General features: G+C 42.2%; 1 protein-coding gene across 2 annotated transcripts in view; it reads left to right on the forward strand.

Moving 5' to 3' along the window:
* The first annotated feature begins 3,171 nt into the window (after positions 1 to 3,171).
* LOC102029321 (chromosome unknown open reading frame, human CXorf36) overlaps positions 3,172 to 11,800 on the forward strand; it is a 40,629-nt gene continuing 32,000 nt past the window's right edge. For both annotated transcript variants that reach the window (XM_005408985.2, XM_013506933.1), the window contains exon 1: positions 3,172 to 3,640. In XM_005408985.2, coding sequence (XP_005409042.1) covers positions 3,414 to 3,640 — 227 coding nt within the window. In that variant the 5' untranslated portion in view covers positions 3,172 to 3,413. The remainder of the gene's footprint in view (positions 3,641 to 11,800) is intronic.

An 11,800-nucleotide genomic window follows, 5' to 3' on the forward strand; every position in this document is an offset into this window, starting at 1 on the left:
ACCGGAGAAAAACCAAAAAAAAAAAAAAAAAAAAAAAAAAAAGATATTTTAAAACATCATGTCAAACCAAATAAACATACACAATTTTATCAATTTAAATAAATAAAGCTGGATGCGGTAGCACATTCCTGTAATCCCAGCACTCTGGAGGCTGAGGCAGGAGGATCACCATGAATTCGAGGCTAGTCTGGGCTACATAAGCAAGTTTAAGGCCAGCCTTACTACATAGCAAGACTCTGTCTCAAAAAAACCAAAACTAACAAAATAAATAAATAAAATTTAAAAACATAGTGTCACTTATAAGATTGAAATGTTGAAATCTACAAAACACTGATTTTTTTTTAAATCAAAGAAGATATAACTAAGTTAAGAAATACACAGTGTTCATGGATTTGGAGACTCAATGTAATAAAGAGGTCAGTTCTCCCCAAAGTGCTACACAAATGTAACCTAATTCCTATCAACAGCTCTGGGAGCTTTTTTTGTAAATATAGACAAGATTATTCCAAAATGTATAAGGAAAGACAAACTAGAAGAACTAACATAATTTTGAAAAAGAAAGTGAAAGAGTCACTATTCAATTTCAAGATATGTAGCCATGGCAATTAAGGTTAACGATGTGGTATTGAAAGAGAGATAGACACATACATCAACGGGGTAGAAGAAAGAAATCCTGAAATACCCACACACAAGTACAGATAACTGATTTTTTACAAAGATGCAAAAGCAATATCAATGAAAGTTGGATGGTCTTCTCAGCAAATGGTTCAGGAGCACTTGGACATCCATCAACAAAAATATGAACCTTGACCTAACCTCATATTTGACACAAAAATTAACTCAAAATGGATCATAGATTTAAATGTAAAATGTAAAACTATGAAACTTTCATAAGAAACCACAAAATAAAATCTTTAGGATGTAGGACTAGGCAAGGTTCTTATACTTCTTTTAAAAAACATAACTGGGGAGCCATGACATAGGGATAATTCTGGCACTTTAAATTATTACATAGGGCAGAGGAGGTAGCTCAGTGGTAGAGTACTTGCCTAGCATGTGTAAAGCTCCAGGTTCAATTCCCAATACTGAATGAATTAACAAAAATGAATGAATAAATAAAATTCCCATATGAACAAGCCAAAGGCCAACATAAACAGTGACTTGAAATTAGAAACTGAGTGCCAATCAGAAACAATGAACTGATCTCTAACTAGAGACTAAGCAAAATTGTTTTCTTTGTCTTGCTTCTGCAAACACTTTTTTGTTTTTGTCTTTTTGAGACAGGGTCTCGCTATGCAGTTCAGGCTGGTCTTGAGCTCACTTTGTAGCCCAGGCTGGTCTCCAACTTGCAACGATTCTCCTGCCTCAGCCTCCTGAGTGCTGGGATTACAGGCGTGTGCCACTACACCTGGCTGCAAACACTTTATAAAATAATAGTTTCCCCCTTTGTCTCTCAGGAAAGTCCTTGCTGTTTGGGGTCTGGTGTTGCCTTGATTTATGAATTGCTGAATACTCAACTCTTTAAAATTTAAATGTGTTCAAGTTTTCCTTTGATCACACTTGAAACCAAAAGCATGATCCATAAAGGAAAACATAACAAATTGGATTTCAGCAAAATTCTTAACTTTTGCTCTGCAAACGTGTCTGTTAAGAGGATAAAAGACAAGTTTCTGTCTGGGAGAAGATATTTGTAAACCATAAGTGTTAATCAGATTCCTGTTACTGTAACAAATACCTGAGCTAATCAACTTATAAAAAGAAAATGGTTGAGGCTGGGGATTTAGCTCAGCAGCACAGTGACTGCCTGGCAAGAGCAAGGTCGTGAGTTTGATCCCCGGCACCTGAAAAAAAAAAAAAATTAAAAAAAGAAAGAAAAAGGTTATTTTGCCTCACAATTTTAGAGGTTTCAGTGGGTTGGCCCTGTTTGCCGCTTCAGGGCTTGTGGCAAGACAAGCACATCATGGTGGAATATGTGGTGGAGCAAAAGTGCATAATGGAGGAAGGAAAGAGAGGAAGAGCAAAAGACTGGTGGTCCCACAATCCCCTCTAAGGGCAGCCTCCCAATGACCTAAAGACCTCCCACTAAGCTCCACCTCTTAATTTCCCCCACCTTCCAAAAGCACCGTAGGCCAGGAAGCAAGCCTTTAATACATAAGCCTTTGGAGGACATTCCAGATCCAAACTATAACATCACATAGCCAACAAAGGTCTAGGATTTAGAATGTACAAAAAAAAATAGTCTCAAAACTCAACAACAACAAAAAATAAATGTGACCAGACATTCTGCCAAGGAAAATATACAGACAGCTAATAAGCACATGCTTAATCATGAGAGAACTATTTCCCCTGCTCTTCCCACCAAGGTTTACCAAAACTCATTACTTTTCCTGAGGCCATTCCCATTCCCCGTCACCTCCCATTTTCCCTCTCCCAGCCCCACCTTCTCATGCACTCTTATATTCTCAAACTGGCCCAACAACCCAGCCCCAACTCCCTTCAAAAACTCAGACAAGCTGCCTTCCCTGATTTAATCTTCATAGGCTCTGTCTACCCCTAAATTAGTGCTCGCATCTACTTCACACTGTCACCCTTCTCTCGGTATCCAGAGGAAGGCAGTCCTGGGGCAGTTCAGTCTTCCCGAGTTGGACCAGCTGCTGAGAAGTGAGGCAGGGTGAAAAGTGAAGAGGGGCCTTCAGGCCTCGGGCATAAGCAAGAGGCTGTCATCACGCCGCCAAGTTCTTGCCTCTCTTCTGTCCTCAGATAAGCAAGATAAAATGGATGAACCCAAGGTTCTCTATTCCCTAAGTACTGAAAGGCCTTATCCTTTCAAATCAGTGTTAAATGTGACACTTACAGCCAGCAAATGACAGGTCAGATTTCCCAATGCAGAAGGGGGGCGGGTACCAGAGTGTGTGTGTGTGTGTGTGTGTGTGTGTGTGTGTGTGTGTGTGTGTGATCCATAGGGACAGATATATCCAGAATGAAAACAGTGGAGGGCGGAGGCCCTCAGGATTCTTTGAAACCCCAGGTGGAACCTAGGTCGCACACACATCCTGCCTGGACCTTTCCTGCCCAGCTGGGATATCCTGTGTTTGTCGAGAGGACCACACGGGGAAGCTGTGACCATTGTCCTTTCCGAAATCTGTCAGTGAGCCGCTCCCCTGAGCTGAGGCAGCCACCCCAGGCAGAGGAAGAGTGACTCTGGAAACACGTTATCAGCATCCTCCATGGACTTCCTCACCTCCTCCCTGGCCTCATTAGCCCCGAGCGGATCAGCATCTTCAAACAGAAACCTGGGAGGTTGGAACGAGGTCAGCACCCTGAAACCCAGCCCGCTGCTCTGTGGCCTTCCTCTCCAGCTGAGCCTCCGTGCAGCCCTGCGTGGCCGCTGAAGGCGCAGCCCTGAGCTCAGGATGGAGCCCCGGCTGGTGCCTGAGGCTGCCGCTCTCTCGCCGGCCCTGCTGCTGTTGGGGCTCTCAGCGCTGAGCTGTTCTCTCTCCTCGCCAGCTTCTCCCCCTCCTTCTCTGGTGCCCCGAGTCAGAACCAGCTACAGTTTGGGACGGACCTTCCTCGGTCTTGATAAATGCAATGCCTGCATTGGGACATCTATTTGCAAGAAGTTCTTTAAAGAAGAAATAAGGTCAGAATCTCAATCAAATCACTGTAAGGGGCAAAATTCTGTTCTCTTCATTGAAGATGTCCAGAAATTTGTTAAAAATGAGTCAGGATGTAATTGATGGGTGGGAGCTGAATCAAAGCCATTTCTTGATAGCAGTAATGGTCGAAGTGGGTAGGAGAGCAGTGGCTACAGCCACACTCCTGCCCTCAATGCTGAATCCAAAGGTCCCTTTTGAAATGAAAGTATGACATTTTCTTTTCTATGAATGGTGCAGCCTGGAGCTATTGTGTTTTCCAAGTTTATTTGTCATGGTGGGGGCAACAAAGTTTTTTAGAAAGCCTACTCTGTGTGGACATTTGAAATCATCCTGGGTGTTAAAGTTTACACCCATCATTCCGTTGGTGAACTGTGACATAGTGAGATTAAGTGTCTCGGTCAAGGGCACCGCCTAGTAAGCAGCAGATGTGGAATTCAAACTGGAATAGTTTGCGCCAAAGTTTCAGAGCGTGTTATCTGTTGAGAGATGTTACCTTGATCAGAGGAAAACTAGAGTTTTTGCGACACGCAGGGCTCTCGCCAAAGAATGGTATCACACTCTGGAATTCAAGCTGATCAACACAAGGTCAAGGAGATTTAACCAAGGCCAGGGTTAGCGCAGATGCTGTAGCGAAGGAGGGAGCCATGTTACAAATAATAAGGCTTGGTCTGATGCAGACCAAGGTAAGGAGCTCCGAAGAGGGGACCTGAACTCAAAACGGAGATGGCGAAAAGGCTTCTCCAGGGGGAAGAATTCTGAGCAAGGTCTCAAAAACTGAGCTGACATTTTGTGGGAGGGAAGGGCTTGAGGCAGAAGAAGTAGCTGAAGCAAAAACTCAGAGGTGCAGGAAGCAGTGAGAGGGGCTTTATGGCTGGTGTAGCAGGGAAGCAGGGAGGATGTATGGGCCAGGGAGCCTTGAATGCTGTGCTAAGTACTGAGACTTTAACCTGTGAACCGATGGCTCCTGGACTTTTCCAGTACCAAAGAGCGAGTGTCACACACCCCTTCTCTTCTGCCCAGCCCCAAGGCCCTATCATGCTTTTAAGACTCAGTGACAAAACAAAAAGCATAAACAATGATTTTATTACCAATCTGTATTATACAAAGACAATTTTGATTATTCAACTAAATTAGTAAACAAAAGTCATAAATAGAAAGTACCCATTGAAAATGCTACACTTCTTTTGAGGGATCACAGATAGTTTAGGAAGTTTGTGTGAACATTTCCTATTAAGCCTTCTTACGGGGATTTTCAAAGGTCCAAAGAGGCTCAGCTGGGGCAGCGGCAGTGCAGGCAGTGCTGATGGTGGTGAGCGGGGAAGGGAACCATGAGGCCTGTTACAGGATGGACCGGAGTTGCCGGCAGGGCTTGTGAGAGCAGTTCAGCCAAGTCATGGGGGAAAAGGGAGGCGGGAAGCATCCAAGTCGGTTCAACTACACAGTCACTTCGTTGCCTGACTGGACGTGAGATGAAGTGAAGACGGAGGTGTTGAATGGGAACTTAAGGTTTCCCATCTCGGAAAAGGGACGAAGAGGACCGAGAGCACAGGTGAAGTAGCACTGGCTCCTCCGAGGAAGGAGGCAGTGCAAACATGGATATATCTTAAGATAGTTTAAGATAGGAGGGAAGGAAATTAAGGGACTCAACTGAAGAAGAGCTCTCGGTTCCCTTCCTCCTTATTCACCAAGTGCCGACAAACAAGGTTTTTCTTCTCCGGCAGGTACTGGCCAAACTCAGAAAGCCTTATCCTCAATAGGTTTGTGCTCTATTGGCACTCAGGATATTACTTCACCTCCCTTGGAATTCATTTTCCATGTGTGCCTGAAAGGAAAGGGTACAGATACACACGGGAAAACACCAGGCAGGGCAGGGGCAGGGCGACAGTTCTGCACACTGAGAATGTTCATGCTCGGCTCAAAGAGGCAGAGAGAAGCCAGGTGCTGTGGTGCACGCCTGTAATCCCAGCACTTGGGAGCCTGAGGCAGGAAAATCTCTGAGTTCAAGGCCAGCCTGAAGTACATAGGGAGACTGTGTTAAAAAACAAACCAAAACCAGAAAGAGGCAATGAGTGCGTCTGAAGAGGTAGACTTGTTTATAATCCTTCTCTCTGCGTTATAAATAACTTTTTTTCTTACTAGAAAAGTTGTACCTGTTTATTTTAGATTATCAAGGAATACTGACTAAGAGTAATGCAAAATGAAAACCATGTATAATTCTTCCCACAAGAGAGCAAACACTTTGCTGTACAGCCCTACCACCCTTTTTCTAAATAATAATGGATTAAGAAATGCTTGCAACAAAAATGTGGTCATATTAGGTTTACTATTTGGGGAACTTGTATTTACAAATATAACAGGAACATCTTCCCATATGATTAAATATTCTTCACAATTGAATTCTTCATGCTTTTGTGAGATTCAATGCATCAATTAGCCATAATTTATTTAACTAATTCACTACCATGAGATGGCCTAGGATCTTTTTTCACTTTTCAGTATTATAAAATTTTTGTATTAGTACGTGTTTGCAGTGTACGCAGCTTACAGTCATCTTAGGGAGCAGGCAGAGGGACAGAGTACAGTTCACTTGTTTTTTTAATCCCCTTGCCCTTTCCTCCTTGCTCTTCCCCTCCTCCTCTGATTCAGTATTAGAAAGCGTTATGATGAATGTTTCTGTGGTGAGATTTTGTGCACATCCTTGATTAATTCCATGTGAAAAACTCCTAGAAGTAGGATTTGTGGTTCAAAACATATGGCACGTGTGTGTGTGTGCGTGTGTGTTTATACCCACATGGAGACTTCTACGTAAAGTTTACTCTTGCAAATATTCAATATTGCTATAATTTCATTTGTATTTCTTCTGTTCTGAGCTGAGTATTTTTTCAGATTTATCAGTCATTTGTATTTCTTCTTTGCTTGTCTATACATCAAGGTTTCTTTGCTCTCCACTCCCCCTCAAATTATTCACTCATTTATGTGTTTGTTTTGGTACTGGAGATTGAACCCAAGGCCTCGTGCATGCTAAGCATGTGTGCTACCATACCTGCACACCCAACTCCCCTTTCCCTCTTTCTAAGGAGATGTTTGTTCATCTTGTTCTTGTCAATCTCCAAACAGTTCTCCACTTTTAAAAATGATCACCATTAAACCTCAAGAGAGCTGGGCGTGGTGGTGCACACCTGTAATCCCAGCACTCAGAAGGCTGAGGCAGGAGGATCGTTGTGAGTTCGAGACCAGCCTGGGCTACAAAGTGAGCTCAAGGCCAGCCTGAACTGCACAGCAAGACCCTGTCTCAAAAAGACAAAAAAAAAAAAACAAAAAACAAAAAACAAAACACAAAAAACAAAAACCTCAGAAGAAAGCCCAACTAAACTCTGAGACATTTGGCTGTGATGCTCTAACCAGGCCAGCATGCAGACTCCAGCTCTGGTCCTTATTAAGGACTACACGATGCTTGTATCTGTTCAATGGCAAACAACAATGGGCCTCTCAAGCTGGTGGGTAGCTGGACACTTGTGCTCCGTGGATGATTGGTAGATGCTTTACCTCACCTTCCTGATTGCAGGTATTTGGTCTAACATCCCCAAACCGCTACCCCCAAAGTCTTAAAAAATGTTTAAACATTTCAACAGACTAGCAGACAGCTGACAGTAAAGAAAGAAATCGCTAAGCTGGGTACTTCCGCCCCTTCTCCCTTGCCTCTTGTCCCTCTTCACCTCAGAAGATAATAGTGATTATTGCTTTAACTCATTTCCTGACACCAACTCAGAGGCCTTGAGAGTTGCAGGGCCCTGGAGTGCACAGAAAAAGTGCCCAACGACACATTCCGTCATCCAGTGGGTACGTTTGCACCCATTCATGTACCAGTCACCCACCCATTCAGCCAGGCATCCCTCTGTGTATGCTCTCACCTACCCATCACTTCGTGTATGCCAGCATCCATCCCCCCATGTACATCTCCACTCAGTTCTCCATCTGTACATCCAAACACCCGCCACTTACCCATCTGTACATCCAAACGCTTATCCATCCACCTGTGTACCCACCCAACCATAAGGTATTGAGCACTAACCTGGTACCAAGCGCTGTGCTGCACACTGAGTTACAAAGTTGAAAGAGACCATATCCTTGTCCTGAAGGAGTTTACTTTCAACCAGGATGACCGAGAACTAAATCAATGGTTAAATCAAAGTACTAGGACAATATGTACAAAATGTCCTACACAGAGTGTTATGGCAGCATGTGGGAAGGAATGGATACCAATTAGGAGACCAGGGAGTGGCCGTCAGAAGATCCGCTGTCTGGGATGTAAGCGGTTAGGAAGGTGTTATCTAGACAAGAGGAGGAAGAAATTTTCTTGTACAAAGCGATCAGCACATGCCAGAGGAGTAGAGGCTCACAGGCCCAAAAGAATGTGGCTTATCCAAGGGTAGCCAGTGGTTTGGTGAGACTGAAGCAAGCTTGTAAGAGGAGCAGAGGCAAAGGACCTAGAAAGCGCAGTGTGAACTGAGCTAAGGTATGTGACTGTGTCCCAAGAGCTTCGGGAAAGTGCGGCATGGTTTCAGGTTTCGGTTCGGAGCTGGGGGATGGAGAAGCGAGGAAAGGAATATTTAGGAAGGCACATCTGTGTGCAAGAGAAGAGGGCATTTCACTGTGATTCCAGCGCCGCCCCTCTTTCACACATACCCCCCTACTCTCCATGTTGAGGGGCTCAGAGAATTAGCCTTGGTGCTTCCTTCCAGCTCTGAGAAACTATGAAACTATAACCCATACTCTTTACTTTTTCTTTTCAATTTTTTATTTTAAAGAAAGAAAAATAAAAAGAAATAAAAACAATGATACAGAGTTTCAAAGTAGGATAATAAGAAATTAACAATGGTTAACATATTGCATAGTGTTGTCTTCAAAGTACTTGCTCAGATTACAAGATATAGGCATGCAAAATTAATCAACCAATATAAGCACAAACCAATCTTTTCAATGAACTAAAAGAAATCAGTAGTATAATTATGTTAGCTACCATATATTTATTTATTTGTTTATTTTCACTTCCTTCTTTTCTCCTTTCCCCCAACCCAGCTGTTCTTTCCTTTTGAGCTGTTTCTTTCCCTTTCTCAATATCTATTGAAGATTTTATATCTAATTTACTCTTTTAGTTTCTTACACTAGAAAGACAAGACAATGTTCATGCGTGCAAGTTTGATTTATTTCAGTTATGAGTATGGTCTCTAGTTGCATCCATTTACCTATAAAAATCTCAAGTTTATCCTTCTTTATAGCTGAGCAGTACTCCATTATATAAAAATGCATTACTTTTTATTATATAAAAATACATTATAGGACCAGGGATACAGCTCAGTGGCACAGCACCTGCCTGGTAAGCACAAGGTCTTGAGTTCGATTCCAGGTTCAAAGAAATACATTATATACATTATCTAAAAGTACATCTTTTTTATACATTCTTCGATTGATGGGCATTTTAGTTGTTTCCAAGATTTAGCTATTACAAATTGTGCTGCTGTAAACATGGGTATACATATATCACTGTGGTATGATGTTTTTAATTCTTCTGGGAAGAAGAATTCCCCCCAGAAGAAGAATTCCCCCCAGAAAGGGAATAGCTGGGTCAAATGGGTCCTCTAATCCTAGTTTTTTGAGGAATCTCCACACTGATTTCCATAATGGGTGTACCGGTCTGCGCTCCCACCAACAGTGGAGAAGGGTTCCTTTTTCCCCCACAGCCTCTCCAGCATTTGTTATTGGTTGATTTCTTGACGATAGCCATTCTTTCTGGGGTGAGATGGAATCTCAGTGGTATTTTAATTTGCATTTCTTGGATGACCAATGATGCTGAACATTTTTTTGTATACTTATTTGCCATTTGTATTTCTTCATCTTAGAAGTGTGGATTCATTTTTGGATTGAGTCTTTGAATTTGGGCGGCCTGATTTTTCAGTTCTTTATATGTTCTAGCTAGAAGTCCTGTGTCTGAGGAACAGTTGGCTAAAACTTTTTCCCACTCTGTTGGTTTTCTTTTCACCTTATTGGTGATTTCTTTAGATGTGTAGAAATTTTTTAATAAGATTAAATTACAGTTGTTGATTCTTTGAAAACTTTGCCATGCAGTTTGGTTTTTGTGAATGACCTCTCTGTCTACCTCTATGGCTTCAAGATTTCTACCTACTTTCTCTTCCAGTAGATTTAGTGTTTCTGCTTTAATATTTAGATCTTTGATCCACTTTGACTTTAGTTTAGTGCATGGTGATAGACAGGTCTAGTTTTAGTCTTCCCTATGGGGAAAGCCAGTTTTTCCAGCACCATTCATTAAAGGTCTATCTTTCTTCCAGGGAACATGTTTGGCCTCTTTGTCAAAGATAAGGTGGATGAGTGTGTTTATAGTTGTGTCTATATCTTTTAATCTGTTCCATTGATCCTCAGGTCTGTTTTTTGCCAGCACCATGCTGATTTTGTCACAGTAGCTTTGTAGTATAATTTCAGGTCAGGGATTGTGATGCCTCCTGCCTTGCCTTTGTTGCCCAGGATTGCCTTTGCTATTGTAGGTCTCTTCTGGTTCCAAGTGAATTTTAGGAATGTTTTCTGTAGATCTGTGATGTATGCTGATGGTATTTTGATCAGAATTGCATTAAATCTGTATAACAGTTTTGGTAGTATGGCCATTTTCACAATGTTGGGTCTTCTTATCCATGAACAAGGGATATCTTTCCATTTTCTGATATCCTGTTCAATCTCTTTTTTCAGAGTGCTGTAATTTTCACTGTATAGATCTTTTGCTTCCTTTGTTAGATTGATTCTTAAATATTTCATTTTTTTGAATGCTCCTGTGAAGGGTGTGGTTTCCCTAATTTCTCTCTCAGTGAATTTATTGTCTGTGTACAGGAATGCTATTGATTTTTGAGTGCTGTTCTTTCTCTTTTTTCTTTCTTTTTTATATTACTGGCAATTGAACCCAGGGCCTTTGCAATGAGCTATATTCCCAGCCCCATTTGTTTGTTTTTAAATTTTGAGACAGGGCCTGCTATGTCTCTAAGTTGCCAGGGCTGGGCTCAAACTTGCATTCCTCCTGCCTCAGCCTCACAGAGTGCTGGGATTGTAGGCATGCACCACCATGCCTGGCTCTGTTTGTCTAGCTTTTAGCCCAATGAAGAGCCTGCCCAGCCTCACATCAATTATGCCCATAATCTCAATTCAGAAGAAAAATTAGGAAGCTGACCCTATTTTGTGGTTCCAGGATATTAATAATTTAGTTAATAAAAAGTATGACCTATTTTTTTCACTGACATTCTTCTGCTCAGTAAAGTAGGTGACCAATATTGGAAGAATATACATTTTTCCCATTCGATGTAGTAAAAGTATAACCATTTTGAATGGGAGAGAAGGGAGGTTTGAGAACCTTTGTCTCAGCCCTATGGAACGCCCTGAGCCAGTGCTGACTCTGCCCAGGCACTCACTGCAGGCCATCTACCAAGTCAGTGCTGCCATCCCAACAGAAGCTTCTCGGGAGTGGGGACAGAAGAACAGGGCAAGGAATTTGTTGCACAGGGTAGGGAGTCTCTCTCCCCATCCCACCAACTGGGTGAACAGGAGCCCTGAGATCTCCCTCCCGCCTCTATTAATGTCTGCAATTCTTCACACAAGTCACATATACTTGTGTGTTCTGCCTTTAGTTTCCCCACCCACAAAACAAAATGGAGGTGAGGGAAAGGGTGAAACAAACTTTCAGGACCTTTCCAGCTCTCGACCTTAGTAATGTTACCAATCTGTTCCCACGAGCTAATTCATAAAATGGATGGCAGAGGAATAAGCAGCATGGTGAAGTGGTGAAGACTGCAAGCTCTGGAGCCTTGAATGCCACTTCCTCCAACTCCTAGTCTTGCAACCTTGGGCAAATGGTGTAACCCTTCTGTGCCTCAGTTTCTTTATCTGTATAGTATCAACTTTATAGGTTTATTGAAAGAATTAATTTTTTTTTATTTTAGAAATTAAAGGAGGAAAATACTAACAGACCGACAATATTTTACAAAATAGCATAGGATCAGTACAGACATTACAGAGTTACAAACAGAGTGGTAGGGAATTAACAGTGCTTATTGTATTACATATTGATATCTTCAATGTAGTTTCTC

Source organism: Chinchilla lanigera, unplaced genomic scaffold, assembly GCF_000276665.1.
Source record: "Chinchilla lanigera isolate Chin_1 unplaced genomic scaffold, ChiLan1.0 scaffold00115, whole genome shotgun sequence".
Classification (NCBI taxonomy): domain Eukaryota; kingdom Metazoa; phylum Chordata; class Mammalia; order Rodentia; family Chinchillidae; genus Chinchilla; species Chinchilla lanigera.